This window comes from Sapajus apella, unplaced genomic scaffold (genome assembly GCF_009761245.1).
Source record: "Sapajus apella isolate SASKATOON/1434 unplaced genomic scaffold, GSC_monkey_1.0 scaffold6, whole genome shotgun sequence".
NCBI classification, from domain to species: Eukaryota; Metazoa; Chordata; class Mammalia; order Primates; family Cebidae; genus Sapajus; species Sapajus apella.
Window position 1 is genome coordinate 21486691 of NW_022436946.1, and position 19672 is coordinate 21506362.

At 39.2% G+C, this 19672-nt stretch overlaps 1 protein-coding gene across 14 annotated transcripts in view; it reads left to right on the plus strand.

Annotated features, from left to right (window-relative positions):
* The first annotated feature begins 13935 nt into the window (after positions 1-13935).
* The window catches only part of PTPRK (protein tyrosine phosphatase receptor type K), a 576007-nt gene continuing 570270 nt past the window's right edge, over positions 13936-19672 (plus strand). For 12 of the 14 annotated variants that reach the window (XM_032274360.1, XM_032274363.1, XM_032274362.1 and 9 more), the window contains exon 1: positions 13936-14393. In XM_032274360.1, the coding sequence (XP_032130251.1) occupies positions 14297-14393 (97 nt within the window). In that variant the 5' untranslated portion in view covers positions 13936-14296. The remainder of the gene's footprint in view (positions 14394-19672) is intronic. The other 2 variants (XM_032274372.1, XM_032274374.1) reach the window with 2 other exon arrangements.

Genomic DNA, 19672 nt, shown 5'->3' on the forward strand with positions numbered 1-19672 from the left:
TAAGTTCTCTGGTACAGTAAAGTGGAATTTGGGGATGTAAACTTCTGAGCCAATGAATTAAATCCCTGTGACAAACAATAATTGAGTATTCTGAAATAAAAAGTGGTGATCTTCTAGTCAGTAGGTACAGCCTGCACTGAAGTGGAGGAAGACAGTTGGTGTAATGTCAGACTTCCCAAATTGTAGGTACAGAATATAGCAACCTGCTCTGATCTCTTCTACACACTGCCATCACAATAATTTTCTTAAACCTAACCTGTTTTTAAAATAAAGTTTGATGACTTCCTGTTGTGTAGCAGCCAAGTCTACATTTCTTGTCTTGAAATTTAAAGCAGTTAAGATCTTCCCACAATCTGGTACCTTTCTCCCATAATTAATATTAATTATGTATTAACATCATCAACCCTATTTCACAGACAAGGAATCTGAAGTTCATTCAGTTAGGAAATATATTGCCCTTTGAGAAATTTTCACAGATTTACATCTGGCTCAGCAACCTGTAATTGTCCTTGAATTCAAGGTAAACAGTAAGTTTATTTTGGTCTCCAAAACCTTCCTTTCAGTCCATAATAACTCCAAGCCATGGAGTTGAATCTGTAAAAGATCATAAGTGATGCTGTATTTTTTCATTATCTCTGTATTGTTGATGGGAAGCGGGGAAGATTTTCAAATCCTTCATAATCAATGTCATGCTTCAGGAAAAAGGGAATTTTCACTGACAAATAAGAACTAAGTGTTAAACTGAGAAAACATGTTTCTTTCCTGCAATGTCATGTTTCCCAAACATTGTTGACAATGGAGCCTTTTCTCATGGAACATTATCTCACTCGATACTAGTATTATTTGTAAAACTGTTCAGTGAATGCTGATATAGTGGTAAAAATTTGAGATTTGGCACAAGGCAGTTTTGGGTTCAAATCTTGGTTCAGATCTTTACTAGCAATGTAGCTATAATAAAGTCAATTAATGTTTTCTAAGCCACTGAATCTTATCTGTAAAACTGGGATCAAAAAACCTGCTCTACAGTATTATTATGAGATTAAAGTTAGCACATAGAAAGTACCTTGTACAATGCCTAGTTCATACTCCACTATTCCCGTCCTATTAACATTTGAGTGTGTTCTTTGAAAGGGCCTTAGGAAGCATAAATCTGAAGCCACAGGGAAGAAATTTATACTGGGTTGTAATTCTATTTATTTTTAGTTAATGTGTGTTGATTGACTTTGTAGGGAGAAAGAAATCTGCCTAGATTCATTGAACCCCACGAAATCTTCAGTAGTTATTTGTGTGAAAATTACTTGGCTCTATAAAAAGCAAACAAACAACCTTTTTCTAGTCAAGAATAATTTATCATAATTTAATATAATCTTACATGCAATAATAATCTTCTTAGTAAGGCTATATACCAAGTATTAACCGTGGTTATATCTGAGTGGGTAGAATTTGTGATGTTTTACAATTTTATTTTCTAATTGTTTTCTGTAATGAACATGTATTATTTTTAAAATAAGAAAAGGAGTTATTTTTAAAATTTCAAATAATAAAACCCTGACTTCTTTAATGTCAGTGCTCTGGTACCGCTTAGGCTTCTAGTAGGAGGAGATAGTATCTATGTAGGTAGCGCTATACACAATGCAATTCTTCCAATATATAAAAATAATAATAGTCTTTAGAACTAAAAGAAATCTTAAGGATCATCATTTCTGATGCTTTCCTGCGAAATATGCAAATTGGATTGCCGGGTGTTTAGGGTACTTGCAAGCAGTTAGTTAGTGATAGAACCAGGACTCCTATGCTTTTCAATATGTTTATGTGTAACAAATACAGACCTGAGGGACTGGGAGAAAGAATTGATTAAAAGGAATGTTGACAATTCATGCACTGTCAGTTTCATTATTCATACTCTAATTCCATCCAATTTATTCTACTAATCTAATCCTAACTGCCTTGTTTCTTTGCCTCTTAAAACAAGCTCTTAATGGCAAAAATTTGAAATGTTATAGTCCATCTTATAATTCTCCCATATCCCATTTTCCCTTTAAACATTTTCTTCCAAATACTGAATCTACTCCTTCCTCCCTATCCATAATGTCTTGTGCTATTCTTGGTTGTTTGAAGTCTTTACCTCAGCTTTCACTCAAACACTTTCCATTTCAGTGTGTTCATAATTCTAGTTATTTTCCCTCCTTCCCTCACTCTGGCCAACTCCAACTTACACTTCAAGATTTACCTAAAATCTTTGGTCCTCTTTTAAGCCTTTACCCAATGCTCAGGGCAGTGTTGGCAGTTCCTCCATGCAATTATCACTTATTAAAATTACAATTGTATTTCTTCCCCCAACTGGCATATGAGTCAGACAAGTCTTATTCATTTTAGAAACAAGTTAACATATAACAGGATGCTAAGCAGATAGTGGCTGAATGAGTGAATTAGCCTCCCCAGGGTAGCTCATCTCTGCTAGCTATTTAAAGAAAAATGATATTATGTAATAATTTTAACTGAGGTGTAAATGACTGATGGACCTTCTGCTTTCCCCTCACGGGGACATTTGGATGCCTAAGACACATAAAGTGTTGGCATTTTAGACCAAGTGGCTCTGGAGAGTGCCTCTAAACTCGTAACACATAGGCAAACAGGTCATCCTGATACACAGACTGGTCTATAGTTGAAGTATAAGTCAGCTAGAATAGCCTGGTACAAGAAACTAGTGAGTTGGCAAAAGAAAAACACTGGGAAATCCTGGGAAGAGACTGGGAAGTTGGAGGAGAGAGGGAGAACTGAGAAAACCTGGCTGAAAGTGGCCAGTATTGGGAGCCCTAATGCAGTCACTGACAACAGTGATGTATGATCTTTATTTCTTACAGAGAATTGGTCACTAAACTGCTCCTTCACTATATTAAGTTAAACACAACATCTTCTGTGGTTGACATCAGAATAAATTTCATCCTCCAGTTTCACATTTCAGTAGAAGAAGCTGACAACCCAGATCCCAAATTGTCCCCATTAGAAGTGAGAGAAACAGATGGGAGGGGAATAAGCAGAGTGAAGATATTTGTCACCCACTCTTGCTAGAAAATGACAGGAATTAATTGCCTCTTCATCTGTGTTTTCACAGCAGGTTGTTTGTACCTCCATTGTGCCTATCATTATTGCATTCATTCCTACTTTTTTTTTTTTACATGGCATTCTCCCTGCCTGCTGTATTCCCCATTAGATGGTAATTTATGCTTTTGGAGGATGATATCCTGCATCCTATCTTGGTACAGAGGTGTACAGGCAATGCCCAATATAAAGCATTATATATAGGAAGGAAGGGATGGAAGATGCAAAGAGGAATTGCCATACTAGGAAGGTCTGGGTTAGTGCAATGTTAGTGGAGGTGGGGATTGGGGGAAAGTGGGTAACTGGATGAGCTGGAGTATGGGAAAATGGGGGGTGAGGGTTAAGAGAAAAGAAAAGAAGTTGATGATATCAGACCATTTGCAAAACCTGGTTTCAAATTCACTCACATTTTCTGTGATTATTGCTGAGAGTTTTGCAGAATCTGGTGTTTCATTTTGTATTGAAGTCATTAGGGCCAACTTTTCAATTTATTTGACTGCTAAATAATTAATCTGCCCCTTGGGCTCTTTAGTAAACTGATCAGCAGCTGTGTTGCTACTGGACAAAATATCTCTGTGATGGGTCTTGTCACTTACCACCAACTCAGATGTCATTTTTCTTCTTTGAAAAATCATACCTTTGAATTTGAATCACATAATTAATGTATTTTAAAGGCAGGAGTATGCTGCAATAGTTTAAAGGCATTTCTAATGGCATACTTAGTCTCTTCAAACATGTCCATGTGCTATGATCTATAGATTCTGTATCTACATTTATTCTTATTCACAATTTTGGTAAAAATTTGGAGAACCCAGTTGGTCATTCTAATCTCTTTTTCTCATGGAAACTCAAAGATAAATGGCAGAATGTCACATAGAACAGACATAAACTTAAAAGCTCGTATCATTTTGTGATTTAGAGATGAATAACCTTAGATTACATTTTAACCAATAGCCTTCATAGTGTAGAAACCACTCTCACTCCCATTTCACCCTAAGTTGTTAATTAGCCACTTGTTTAACAGGTAGTTAATAAGCCATGCTTAAGGGTTCACTCTGAAATCTTGGATAAGGCACCTTATCCTCCTGTGATCTGGTATTTTTCATCCAAAAAGATTTAAGAAGTAGGAAGGCAGAATCTCTTCATTAATTCTGTGAGTACATAAAACTGAGTACCTGTTTTCCTGGGGTAGTTTTCATTATTGGTCAGTATACTTAGTTATTGGTTAACAAAAATGAAACCAATTACATTAATATACAAATAAATAGAGAAATCAAAGTGGTAGAAAAACCAGGACAGAACAGTAAGATATTACTATTGGAAGTTCAGCATATAACACTGCAGACCAATAGGTTGTGCACAATTACTGTGACTAAAAATTTAGATCTGAGCTTCCTAATAGCCAAAGTAAAACAGGAAACCCAAATTGTCACACTATAATTTATAAAATATAAACATCCAAGATTTAGAAGAAAAAAATTTTTAATTTATTCATAACTCATTCTTTTCTTATACTGCATTAAAATGTTACTTTTGATAACATTGTTACATTGAATCTAATCTTGGTTTGGGAGCAAAATACAAAGAGTTCCTCTTTTTTCTGATATTTTTCGGATACTAAAATATTAATTGTAATGATAGCAGTTATTCTTTCTAGACCACCTATACATTTTACTTATTTGTGTACTGACTGTCTCTCTCCATTAGAATGTAACTGTGGGCAAAGATTTTTGTCTACTTGTTGCACCCTGTTATATAAGCAGTATCTAGAATAGTACTGGCACCTGTGAGGCACACGGTGAATGGTAACCAAATAAATGAAGAAATAAGGTTGTATGGGGCAGGCTGGCAGAAGCCGTATCTTAGTCAAACCACCCTGAAATAAGAGTGTATAACCAGTTCCTGGATCCTAGGGCTGTCAATCTGATCATGGTTTGTTTACTAAGGTATTTTACCACTGAAAGACAGCATAGTGAATAGGAGATGTGAACTTAGCTTTCCCTTCTTGAAGCTATCTAGGAAAGGGGAAACCTCTATTCTGAGATCTCAATTGACTTAAACCACCCTAAACTGTCTTAGTGTGTGGTCTCACTTTATCCTGGATGCCTTGGATTTATTTATTTATTAATTATGTATTTACTTATTATTGAGACAGGGTCTCTCTTGCTCTGTCACCCAGGCTGGAATGCAGTGGTGCGACCTTGGCTCACTGCAGTCTCTACCTCCCTGGCTCAAGCTACCTTGGCTTCCCAAGTAGCTGGGACTATAGCCAGATCTGCTAATTTTCATATTTTTATTTTGTTTTTGTAGAGATAGGGTTTTGCTGTGTTTCCCAGGCTGGTCCCAAACTCCTGGGCTGAGAAATCTGCCAGCTTGCCCTCCCAAAATGCTGGGATCACAGGCATGAGCCACCGCGCCCAGCCCCTGATGCTTGGATTTAGACTCGAAGCTCTCATTGCTCCAGCAGGTACTGAGTTCTGGGTATCACACATGATTTATGAAAATAAGTCTTCAATATCTCTAGGTGTAAATGAGTGATGTTAATGGCTGTTTGTTATGCATAAAGGAAAATATTTCATATTCAGACAGCAGGAAGAATACGAAAAGGAGACTAGTAAGTCTGCATTCTTTTGATCAGTGTTAGAGGTATATACAAGAAAAATATTAGAAATAGAATAAAGGAAAAGATGGACTTCAGCATCTTTCATCAGAATGATACTTTTAAACTATTCAAATGGCCATAGAAATTAAGATTTTCTTTCTCTGTTCAATCATTCTTAAGCCCTCTTTCAAGGGATGTCCTCCTTCATTTTCTTAAAATTCAACATCTTCTCCTGCCAGACTTCTCCACAGCTACTTGACTTTGGAAAGTCTGCTCATGCGTCCATTTTTCAATTACAGTTAATTGAACAACTACATAGCCCCTGTTTTATGGGCAGGGATATAATGATAAACAATACAGAATCCTCAACTTCCATGACATTAGAATGACAGCCCACAAACCAATAAAACAAAAGTTTGATTTTTAAAGATACAATGATCCTCAGCATTAATGACCAACAGATTCTATGACCTACAGAGGCAAGCATGTACATGGGAGGATAGAGGTTGTGGTCTTTGCAGAACATAGAGGAAATACAGTCTCAGCTTTCTAATAGCTTACAATCTATAGAATACAACATAATAAGAGTTATGACAAGAAATATGAAAGATGTAAATGATGGCTAATCATCAAGGTAACTACTGACAAAGGTTATCTCCTACTTTATGCCTTCCTCTGAAGTAACGTAATTATATCAAACTAATATATGATTGCTAGCATTTGTAGCAAAGGAACTGTAACAGAATGTGAAGGATTATATTGACTGTGAATACAGAGAAGACTGAAAATACACTCAATACCTTTTTAATAAATTTGCTATCACAGTTTACCTTTATGGAGTAATACAATATATTCTTGCCATTCTAAATTAGAGTTTTTTGAAACAGTATATATTTTTAAGGGTACAGACTCCGGAGTCAGAGTACCTGGATTTGTAATTTAGCTTTTCCATTTACTTAAGCAAGCTCCTTAACCTATTTGAGCATCAATGTTCACATCTATAAAGTGGTTATAATATTTTAAAGATCAAATGAGGTGACTCACGTATATCCCTTTGGATTGCTATTGTAACAAATTACTACAAATTTAGTAGCTTAAAACGACACAAATTTGCTATCTTTCAGTTCTGGAGGTCAGAAGTCAGAAATGGATTTTGCCAGACTACAGTCAAGGAGTCAGCAAGGCTGTGTTCCAGCTGGAGGCTCTAGGGGAGAATCCATTCTCTTGACTTTTCCAGCTTCTGAAAAACGCTTGTATTTCCTGGCTCATGACCCCTTCTACATTTTCAAATAAGCAGTGTAGCATTTCCTCTCTTTTATGACTTCTACTTCTATCCTTATATCTTCTCTCTCTAACTCCAACTCTATTGCCTTCTTCTTGTAAGGACTCTTGTGGATTTCACTGAACCCATGCAAATAGTCCAGGATAATATTGCCATTGCAGGATCCTTGACTTGATAACATTTGCAAAGTTTCTTTGGCCTGTGAGGTGACATATTCCCAGCTTCCAGGGACTACATCATAGATATCTTTTTGAGAGTGGAGGTGGGGAATGTTATTATTCTGCCTAACACCCCCTGTAAAGTATTTTTAAACATTACCTAATATTATTTATTATGTAAATTCACATTGCTCACCAAGCTTCTCTAAGGTATATGTGAAATAGTTACGTGGCCATTTTGTGTTTCGTGGAAACTGAAATAAAACCGTGCTTTGACCAATTCAGCCTCTGATTCTTTTCCCAGACTGTTTTAACTTGTTGTTCTCTGACTTTCTGCTGAAATCAATGGACCATTAGTTTACATCAGCTGTAGTTGTCAACAAGCAAAAAAGTTAATTGACTATTTCATTATGGCCCCAAAGAAATTGCATGTGATTTTAATACTCCACGGTGCTCGTGCAGCTATTTCTTAATGAACTCTTCTCTGGGCTTATTTATTGTGAAGCTTTAAATGCTTATAAACTGATGTTATGAGAAATCTGTTATGTATTTTATGCGTCTTCCAACAATGCTTTTTAAGTGATTTAAAAAATGTGTCAATGAAAATGAGAATTCATCCCCAGGATAGACAAGTGTTCAGTCAATGAGAGGCACACTTTGGTCAGATACTAACAACCGGCTACTTCCCAGGAAGCCTGTTCAAGTAACAAGTTCAAGCTTCACAAAGTGGTTTACCCCTCAGGCCTTTTCTTGCCTGCGTGCAACAACCATCGCTTTCTTTCAGATCTTGCTCAAAACTAGCCATATCTGAAAGTTTCTTCCTCCAGTTGCACTTCACCATTAATTAATACTTTGCTTTCTATTCCGTCACATTTAGATTACATATATATGTACACATGCATAGACATACATTTATACATATTTATTTATTCATCTTCCTCTTCCCTCAAATGGTTTGTTGTCTCTTATCATTATTATTATTTTTTTTTTGCCTGTTCAACTCAAATGTAAACTACTAATTCTCCTGTATCCCCCACAGAGTAACGAGCACTGTGTTGTGCACTTAATAAGTGCTTGCAAATGACAAAATGAATTCTTGGCTTCGGTTAAAGATGACTTCAGCATGGAAATGAGCCCCTATGTTTGTGTGTAGGTTTTAATGGTTCATTTTCTTGTCAGACTTCCCCTGGTTATGAATGCTGTGGCAGCATCAGCAGTATAAAGGGAGGATTTTATTGGAGAACACTTGGAGGATTAGAAAAATCTCCAAAGCTTTGGAGGCACTGCATCTTGTGTTCAGACTTCTATTTCTTTCTGTCTCAAGACTAGAGTAAGCAGAGAAGAAAGATGGCAAGATCCATAGTGTTCCATATGTGAAGCCAGTCCCCCAGCCCCCTCAGAAGTAGGTGGGAGGAGGAAAGGAGAATAATTATTAGAGAATTTATTATTCATCTGTGTTAATTCTCATTGTGCTGCAACTTTGCATATGAGCTCCTAACCACACAAGATGTATTTATTACTGAATGCATGATATATTTAATTAGTTTTAAGTTATCCTCTTTCCTGGTTTTTACTAAAATAACAACAACAAAATTCCTCATGATAGTTTATGCATTCAGACCAAAAGAATTCAAACAGGATTCAATTGGAGGCTGTACCTTTTTACTTATAGTGAGCCAGGAAACACATAACACATTTTGGTGGGCATAGAAAATACTCACTAGTGTAAACGGAGAATAATGCACCTTTTAGTGTCTCAGAAAAAAATAATTTGTCAAACACATACTGGGTTACTGTGAAGACCAGAGATTTTTTCCTTCAGAGATTATTCTTCTATTAACAGCATTGGGCTAGGCTTTTTGAAAATGGGGAGAGGCTCGCCAGTGGGAATCTCCCACCTCTGGAAGTGACTGTCACTGTCCCATCCCTCCACCTCAATCCAATTCACACTTTTATGATTGGTTTCCTTTTTGACCCATGCTTGTTAATTATATCCAGCTGTAGGCAAATTGCTCTTCCAGACTGGCAATACTGAGCTCTCAAGCTGCTCACATTTTCTGCTTCCCTTGATATAACCTTTGGAGCATGCATTTTCTTGACTAGTGTTTCTGAACTAATCCTCAGTTATGGATATTTTAAGGGTTCAAGGGACTTGCAAAATAATTCTGGTTGGGAATACAGTGAATGTCTTTCTATCTGATCAGAAATTGCCCAAGACCACATAGAGAGGAGAATTTCCTGAGAAATGCAGGCAAGTGGCATCACTATTCTTCTTATTCCTGGATGCTTTGTTGTCAAGATCTAAGAGCCGAGCTAACAGAACAGGTCACAGTGCAACTCCAGGGAAGAGTTAGGCTTTGTTTTACAATCCAAGGCTCCAATGCCCATCCAGGGCAATAGCTTTTAAGGGTATGACAAGCACTTTTTTTCCCCTCTGGAAGTCCCTGCTCTATTCATGGGCTTTATTATCAGAAATTCCCTGTCCCTCTTGTCCCTGGGGAGTCTCTTGACAACACACATACCCATGCAAAAAGTTTACTGTAAGAAAATGTTTAGAGGTATGTTTTTCTTCTTTTAAAGAGAAAATAGAAGTTTATTTCCACCTACCAGGTCAAGAGGCTCTACAAGAAGAATTGGCTTGAGGATTTTGACACCTGACTCAAATAAAAATTTTTGGAGATGAGAATTAGGTACATAGGAATTGCAAGAAAATGAAATTTAGAATTAGAAGACCCAGGTCAGAGTTACAGTACTGCTATTAGCCAGCAGCATAACCTTGGGCAAGTACTTTAATCCCTCTAAGCTTTGGTTTTCCTCCTCAGTTAAGTGAAATTAATCATACCTGCCTTGCCTCCTTCACAGAGTTGGAGTGAGGAAAGATCATGATCTATCATATTCATGTGGGTGAATATGATTTACAAACTAAAAAGCATAATATAAGTAGTTATTATTAACAAGCTGAGAATATTATCTAATTGCTTATAAATACATGCTGTGTGTACATTCATGATCTGCCACTGTGTAAATAAAACCTTGCTTCTGCTCAGTACAAATTTGTGCATAGTCCTTCAGTGAACAAGAGAAGGAAAATAACATTTAGCAGCTGTTACCAACTAGGCCCTTTCATGTCTATACTTTTTTTTTTTTTTTTTTTTTTTTTAAGATGGAGTGTCACTCTGTCACTAGGCTGGAGTGCAGTGGCACAATCTCAGCTCACTGCAGCCTCCGCCTCCAGGATTCAAGCAATTCTGCCTCAAGTTCCTGAGTAGCTGGGACTACAGGTATGCGCCACCACGCCCAGCTAATTTTTGGATTTTTGGTAGAGATGGGGTTTCACCATATTGGCTGGGATGCTCTTGATCTCTTGACCTCATGATCCTCCAGCCTTGGCCTCCCAAAATGCTAGGATTGCAGGCGTGCGCTACCATGCCCAGTCTCATGTCTATACTTATCAGCAAATCTGCAGCTCTATGAAAAAACATATATGTTTCATTTAATCCTCTAAAAATATGATTACTTCATTTTCACATGAAGGAAATTGAGATAAAGTGGTATTAAATGTTGCTTAAGGCAATGCTCCCAAATTCTGTTACCTGGAACCCTGGTCCTGATACCTACTCCTCTATTAAAGGGTTCTGTGATCCAAAACTTTGAGAAACAATGCTTTCTTTTTCCTTCTCCTATAGACTTATAGTGCAAAAAACCATATTGGTAACCATGGGAAAGATCCTATAATAAAGAAGCCTGCTATATTGAAGAATTCTGTTAAACTTTGCTCAGTCCAGAGTTCTCCAAGCTAATTTAATCTTGAGACTGTATTTCTGAATTATACTTATTTAAACCTGAAAAAACTGGGATTCTACAGAAAACACTTGCCAATTGCAGATCTAAGCTTATGACTGGAGTTAGGGTGTGGTAGATCTGCAATCAAAACACAAAACTGTCCTCTTTTAAAAGAAATACTGTAACCATATGCCAAAACAATAGGAAAGTAGAGAAGAGCTGCCATAAAATTTTGGTATCCGACATCTATTGCTAATTATATTAATATTATGGTTTGTAATTTTTTTCACTCTTCTTTTTTTCTTGATCATGGTACACGGACTTTTGTCTTCCTTTTTTTTTTATTGTAGTAAAATATACATAGCATAAGCTTTGCCATTTTAACAATTTTTGAGTATACAGTTTGGTGGCATTGAGTCCATTCACATTGTTAGGCAACCATTACCACTATCACTCTCCAGAAATTTTTTATCTTTCTAAACTGAAAGATTATTTTACCAACATTTGATCATAAGCATTTTTCCATCTTGCAATTTACTTTTTTCATAACTTTCATTTCTAATGGCTATAAGATATTTTACCATATAATGCTTATGAATCTGTGTATTACAGAATATTTATATTTCTCCACTTTTCTCTTTTGTAAATCATAAACTTACTGTAAATAACATTTTCTCACATTTTGGATTATTTACTTGAAATAGCTTCTATATTAAAGAATATGAAGATTTTGGTAATTTTTAATGAAGGCTGACAATTTTTTTTCTAAAAGTTTAACAAAATTTATGCTTGATGTTTTAACAAAATTGATATTGATTGATGTATTCATTTACTGTTTCAAACAAAAATCTACTAATTCCTAATATTTGCCAAGCACTTAGCTATGTAGAAGATCCTCAAGGTTTCTACTCCAGTGATTTCAATCCATACTGGTCAGCATTAGTTATGAACTAAAGGAATGATGTACTCACCCAAAAGTTTTATTGCATTCTTTTGATTTTTAAGGAGAAAATGTCTTTGTTGTTTTGCTGATTTCTTTTGAGAATTTCCTTTCTTCTCTTTGCTTTGCCTCCCTCACTTCTCACTTAGGTATGTCTTTGGATACGTTACTTATTTTATAACCTTGTTTCCTCATTTGTCAAATGGGAATAATAATTGCACCAATGTCTTCTTGGAATTGTTGTCTGAACTCAGTGAAACACTGAATATCCTGATGTCTCAATGTGACATTGTGTATCCTAATACAGTGCCTAGAACATATGAAGAACTTTCGAAACATTTCCTGCTACTATTCCTACTTCCATGATAGAGAAAGTAATAAAGTTTCATGAAATGAATCTTCTATCAGCTGTCCCCCAAAATGGGTGAGGCAAGAACTGTATGCACTTTGCCCTGGCACTGTGTGAAAATCTTTAAAGAAGTTTTTTTGTTGTGTGTTTAAACAAACAAATTACCACGTCTTGAACTGCTTTTACATTTCTTACAAGAGTAGAACAGATGAACTAGTATATAGATGGTAGGGTTTCATTTGTTTTTACTGGGACAAATTGCTGCTAAATTTTAGGATGTTCTGCTGTCCTCAGAAAGAAAAATACATCCTTCAGTTTTTTTGATACCTGGGATCTAGGAATGTTCTTTAATTAAAGAAATGGAATAGTGATGGTGTGCTGAAAGGTATAGGTTAACAAGTTAAAAAAAAAAAAAAAACTACATTGCACCCTAAGGAAGGATGAACTTAACTATGCTGGACTGAATTGACAAGTGTTGGGCCAGTCAGTGTGCTAATGAGCAGGCTACTGTTTTCATAGAATTTTTTGTCTTTTCTTCCTGATATGTACGTGTGTATAATATATATGTATATATTTGTGTGTATATTTATTAATTTTTATTTCCACAGGCTCTGTCATATGCCTGGTCATTAATAGCATACATATGATTAAAGGAACATGTGGCTTGGTAAATTATGTGACTGTTACATTAAAGTGAACTTCACATTGTCTTGATTTACAAAGGTTAAGATGTCTGAGAAACTGATGAGATGTCAATCAACACGCTATCGTTTTAGCAATTGTACATAACACACAAAAATTCTGGATCAAAGTTATTATGTTATTCAGCTATGACCATACCTTTTTTTGGGGTGATATTTTACAAAAATGAATAAAGTATGCACCATACAGTCTTACCACAGAAGTAAGGCAGGATGGCATATGGCGAAACCACTTCAAGCTGCTGAAGTAGTTAACTGTGAAATATTTTACTGTCATAATACAGCATTATTTTCCTCTAGATGAATCATTCTTTGCTGTCTTCATGGTCAGTGTAAAGTCCTTTTGTTAAATATGGCTTAACTAGCTACAAGATATTAACACACACACACACCACACACAGAAAACCTTTCCTACTCCACCAGACCTAGGTGCAAGGAAGGATACTAAGCCTTGATGCAGTTCTTAGTGAGAAGTGGAAAGAGGCCGGAAGGTTTCAAAACAAGCAAAGTCGGTGAAGCAGAGTAAATCCAAATACTTGGCAAATGACAAACCAGAAAGGAGACACGCCAGCTGTTCACGCTGGAAAGTTACCGAACGCTTATTTTGGTTCAAGTTTTATTTATTCTGTGAATAAGGGACAAGTTTTCGATGGGGGTGGGGTGTCTTATTCCATATTAAAAGAATAAGGAACGGGGTTTTCGAGGCGGCGGGTGTTTCCTCAGGGCGCTTCCACACGCTTCTTCCTTTCTACCCGCAACCGCTCGGGGGGACCTCCACCTTGGGGACGGAACCCCCGGACGCCTCTCCTCAGACGGCGGGGGTCCTCGGTCGTCCGGCAGCACGGCTTACCGAACTCTCTCCTCTCAAACTCTGATTTCCGGAACAGGGCAGCGAGCTGCGCCGGGTCCCCTTTCCCGCTCGCTCCCCCCGGAGAAGCGGCCGGCGGCGGGGCCCAAGCCGGGAACAAAGGCGGCGCGCGGGGCGCGGGGCGCGCGGCCGGGGCTGGCGCGCGTCTCTCCGGCAGGAGGCGGCGGCAGCGCCGCGCCCGAGCCCGCATTCCTCAGAAGCGCCCGGAGCCCGCGGGGCTACGTCACCCCCGGCTCCGCCCCCGTCCCTCCCCGAGCAAAGTAACTCTTGACTAACAGGAGCAGCCTCCGCCGAGCATGGAGAGCTGCCGCCGCGGCCGGCCGGCGACGCTGGCGACGCTTTCGCCCCCGAGGTAGTTTGGCGACCGCGAAGGAGGAAAAACTGTGGGCGGGCGGCTGTCCTCTCCCCGTCCTCACCCAGCGAGGCTCGGCCCGCGCCTCCGTCGTGGATTTCGCGGCGATTCCCCCGGCAGCTCTTTGCAAAGCTGCTTGAAACTTCTCCCAAACTCGGCATGGATACGGCGGCGGCGGTACTGCCTGCTTTTGTGGCGCTCTTGCTCTTCTCCCCTTGGCCTCTCCTGGGGTCGGCCCAAGGCCAGTTCTCCGCAGGTGAGTGTCCGGGGGGCGTCCCCGACGGACGCCCGGAGTCCTGGGCTCACGAGGGGTGAGCCGGCTCCCCGCCTGGGCTGGGGACGGGGATGTGGGGGAGCTCTCGCGGTCCGGGGGTGGGGGACACGTGGTAGAGGGAAGGCTGTCCCCAGAGTTCCTGTCAGGTGGGACGCGGGGCACCCATTGTTCCTCTCCGAAGCTGGCTCGGGGCGCAGGCTGGCCCGGCCGAGCCGGTGAGTGTGGGGACCTGCTGGCCTCGGCGTCTCGCCTGGCCTGCGCCGGGGTAGTGGGGAAGAGAGAAAAAGTAGTTTCGACTCCGGTGACGGCTGCTCTGTTGCTTGTGGTGCGGCTTGTTGCTGTCTGCCACTTGAGTGTTTAAACAAATTCCCTGGGAAGCCATTGTCAGAAATGTGGAGATCCGAAGGGACTGACCTCGGCGCGCTTTGCCAGGTGCTTTTTGTCCCGGGAATAACCTCCCTTGACTATTGTCTAACTACTTCCCGGTCCCTCCCCGAGTCCCCTTTCTCCTCCCCCAGAGCTCGGTTGCTCCCGGGCTTGCCCTGTGCGCTCAGGCACTGCTTGGAGCTTGTTCCGTGTGTGTGTTGGCGGAGCCCTGTGAGATGTGTTGAAACGCGGCTGTAAGGACCCACGCCGAGCCGTCCTGGGCATCGAGGTCTGGGCGCCCGGGGGAGGAAACGTGATCCGCGCGTGGGAGCCAGCTCCTCCGGCAAAGCCACCGCCAGGCTGGCCCCGCACTCCCCGGATCCGGCCTGGGGCTGGAAGCGGGCTGTAAATGACTGCCTTCCGCCGGGGAACCCCAAAGAAGGGACGTGAAGCGGTCTCGCAGAAGCTCTGGGGGTTCTCGGTCAAGCCGCTCAGAGAAGTCCGTGAACCCCAGCTCTCCCGGTCCCGTCCTCTGTTCCCCTCCAGTTTTGTTATCCTTCTTGTAGGTTGGTTGCTTCTTTCGTTCTCTCCTCTGGGGGCTCTGAAGTTTCACCAGGTGGACGCTGGGGAGCGGGCTCCCGCGCACTCGCCTACCTCCCGCCAGTCCTGACAACTTTTCTGGCCAACCTATCCAGCTCAGCTCGGCTGGCGAGCGCATCTGCTGCTGGGGTTCGCGGTGCAGATGGAGACGCAGAGGTGGCCACAGGGTGATGGAGAAGACGGGAAAAGCGACAGCCGCGCTCCTGGCTGAAGCCGCAGGATGCAAAGAACTTACTTTGTACCTGACAGTTTCTCACGTTGTTGTGGCTGCCCTGTTTCCTGGAAATAAACTCAAATTGTTTTCGAGAGTAATCGTTTATTTCCCTTCGGTTGCCTTCCTACTTCCGCCCCTTTAGAACTCAGTAAAGGGAGTTAAACAACAGATTCAGGTGGCATGATGTGTCGTACATTCAGGCAGAGATTATCAAATGGCAGCGTGCAGAGGAAAAGCCCTGTATATAGGTGATATATGCAGAGGGTAAAAACTCTATGCAAGGAATGATCCGATGGTTTAATTGAATTCTTTCTGGAGTAGGCATTACTGCAGGCATCTCTGACATATAATGCCCGTTAGTATTGAAACCGTGCTTGATGTAACTCATTATATGCAGGCAAATTGGAGTGAGTATTGATTTCTGCACAGTGTTTGTCACTGCACGGAGAGCCGACGCTTGAAAAGGCTTGTAGTTTGTTAATTGAAAGTTTGAACTCTACCAGTTGCATGATTAAACTTACATGTATTCAAGAGTTGCAGCTATTTATGTCTCAGCAGCTGATGGATATATTTTCAGCAGTAAAGAAACTTTTCTTTTTCTCTTTTTAAATGATATTTGCCCTTTAGTTAACAAGTAAATATTACATTTCCTCCAGCTGAATGTGCAGATGAGCTTTTCTGATACCTGGAGTTTAGATATATACAATAAGCAATTGTGTTCTTAGATACCTAGTTCTAAGTACTTTAAATATGCCTGGCTTTTCTTTGGTGACAGAGGATAACGTTTGATATTTGTTATATTTAATTAATAAAATGTGAAGTCCTAAAAACTGTAGTAATCACAGGATTGTATTTCAAGATTTTGCCCTTTAGGAATATATGCCCAGAAGCGAATATCTTTTATTCTCAGAGTTTAAAGTCAGATTGTAGATTTGCCTTTCTCCACAAATTATAAGTCTGTTTTGTAAATATTTCCTTTTTCTGGCTATCATAAATCATTTGATATTTTATTGTCATAAAATTCTATGACACTCAGATTTGTTGCAGACATAGATTAGAGATGTATTGGAGATTGCAGGTGTATTCTATATTGCTGTTTTTTCTTATATTTTACTTTAAATAGTGAACTTTTATTATTTTTGAAAAATTAAATAAGCACACTTTAAAAGCCCAAGACAAATTCATGTTGAGAATTTAAAAGTACTTTTTTAAATATGTCTTTCATATCATACCCATTAAGATCAGTTTACTTTCCGATATTATGTGGTTCCTAATGTAGTAAGCTTCAAAAGCAAATTTTGAAAGGCAGAGCATTGTTGGGACTTCGATATGTCATATACATATCAGTCTGCTTTGTTTAAACCAAAAATGTAAGAGTGTTTTCATTATTGTTACTTTTTTCTTAGCTTTTGCAGTTAAAGTGTAAAACTGCTGCATGGTGAGCCTCTTTAAAACCAGAACTTTCTATAAATCCCAACTCATATATTCTTTCAGTTTAATCTCTCACTTAAAATGACAGCCATGTCATATCTGGGGAAACCAAAGCATAGACGAATACAGGGGTATTAAGGCTTATTCACTGGGTTGTATAGCTATGATCTCTTGATATCATAATGTAAGAAAGTTGTCTGTAGAAGGATTTAGATGACTGAGGAAACCAGATGCAGGTAAGGTGACTTGGAAACTCAGCCTTCTCATCTGTAAAATGGGGATAATAATACCTATCTTGACCTTTCCACATGGTTTATGTGATTAAATGAAGTAATTTATGGGAACTAGCACTGTAAATTGTAAAGCATTGGGCAGCTATTTGGAGTGTGTAATCATCATTAAGTGCCTTAGTTACGGCTTTTTATTGCTCCCAAATTCTCTCTCCAGTAAGTACAGGCTGTTCAGGGGGTGTGTGTGTGTGTGTGTGTGTGTGTGTGTGTGTTCACTGAGCCAGTCGTGTGTGTGTGTGTGTGTGTGTGTGTGTGTGTGTGTGTGTGTTTTCACTGAGCCAGTCATTCATTTTAATTATTGTTAAACATAAACTTACTAGATTGGCCAGACCATAATTTTGTCAGCACAAAGATAGATTATCCTTAAATTTTTTAACTTACCTCATATAAATCCTTACTTGAGTTAAACCTGTGGAAGAGTCACTATTAACATTCCTAGTATTCTAACTCCAGAAAAAAATATTTTTAGTCAGCTTTGTTAGCTGTTTGTATAACTGTTGGTTCAGCCTTTTCAACTCTGTTGAGAATAATATGTAGCTCTTTAGATGCAGTCTTATTATTGACCTAGAGAGGGACTATTGTCTCTCTTGTATGATAGGAGCCTGGAAATACAGCTTGAAATCCTGCTTGTCTATAGTTCTTACGTGTCACCCTGTTGATGTGCACTCACTTGATCCTTAGGACCCTGGAACTCATCTAGGCAGCACCACTTTCCTGGTGTCTGACTCCTTGTTGTCTCTTTCTGTGAAATTAATTTCTCTTACACTTATTACCTACTAGGAAGCTTGCTTTAAGGATTGACTGTTAGTTTTCTTGGTTTTGGTTGGCTAAATATCCCTCAGTCCCTCAATTCATTAAAACCCCACATTCTAATCACTAGCTATCATATGTAGCTGGACATTTCCAGGACTGATTTTTCTCTCTCCAGTCCTCTTGTATCTGACTCTTGATTTTCCTAAATCGCGAGATGTAGCTTTGTGTCTGGCCTACCCAGACGGGAAGAGGCAAGTCTGGCTGCTATTTGGACATTGGCATGTGAGCTGCTGACAGCTCTTCTCTGTGTTCATAAATGTGAATTTGAAAAATGAATCAACCCCTCTGCCACTCTGCCCCTCTCCAACACTCCCTCCTACTCTTCTCTTGCAAAAACAGAGCCCCCACATACATATACACAAGATCGCAGCCCTTTTGTTTTTGCCAAATATATTTTAGTGCTGTACATGTCCTTAAAAACTGAAAATATGACTCATGCACTAACCAAAGCTAATGCCAACATTCCCACCAAATCTCATATTTCTAGCAATGATGGTTTGTTACAGGTTTTTCTGAGCTTTAAGGGAATATTTAATTCATGTGGTATGATTCCATATAGAAAAAGTGTATTGGCTACTAATATTTCTAAATCACAGTGTACCAGGTCTACTCAAGCTGGTATTAAAGACAGTGCTAATCATGCTAAATAAGGTTCTATGCTGCTCCCATTTCCCCTACTTGTTCTTCATGGAGGGCAGGAAGAGAGATGCAGGAAGATTGAGAGCAGGAAGCATCAAGAGAGTTTGCAGATTGTTCTTAAAACAAAGAACACAGGGATTCTCTGTGTGTGTACGTGTGTGTGTGTGTGTGTGTGTGTGTGTGTGTGTATGTGTCTTTGATCTTTTACTTAATTTTCAGTGGAGGAAAAAAGTCCTATTTTTGACTTGTTTATTGGAATCAGCCTTTGCCTTTGCCTTTGCCTAAACACATTTATTTCTTATTCTGTCAATGTAAAAATTTCCCTCTGTGTATTTCTCTCAGTCTTTATGCTTTGATCATATGTATCTGGTCTGTGTTCCTTTATCAAATGGTGTTTCTTTTTGCCTAAAAAGGTTGTAATTGCTTTTGAGCATGACTTGTTTTTTTAATCAAAACATGCTGTTTGTCATAGTACTGAATAAAAAAAGTACAAGACACCAATTCATGATAGGTCTTAAAACAGTATTTGATAACAAAGTCAGTGAATAATACATTAATCAGGCTAATTTTTTATTTCAATTGAAGCAAAAAGCAAACTTTCGTATCCAAGAACTAATCTTTTAATGTCACAGAACGTTTATTTGTTGTGCCTATGTGTCTCTGAAAGTCTTTACGTTCCCTTCTGTAAATGGGGGTAGACAATTTCAGAACCACATTGCTTGATATTTTAAGGTAAGTGAGATAAGTTACAAGCAACTATGCTTTGGAAAACTTAAAAAATGTTGTTTTAATGTTTGATATCAGTGTGAACTCTGAATAGTTTATAAACTTCACACTCTATGTTAGTGCAAATGTATTTTGTGAAAATATTCGTACAGAAACATAGTTTCACATAAAAGGTTTTTAAA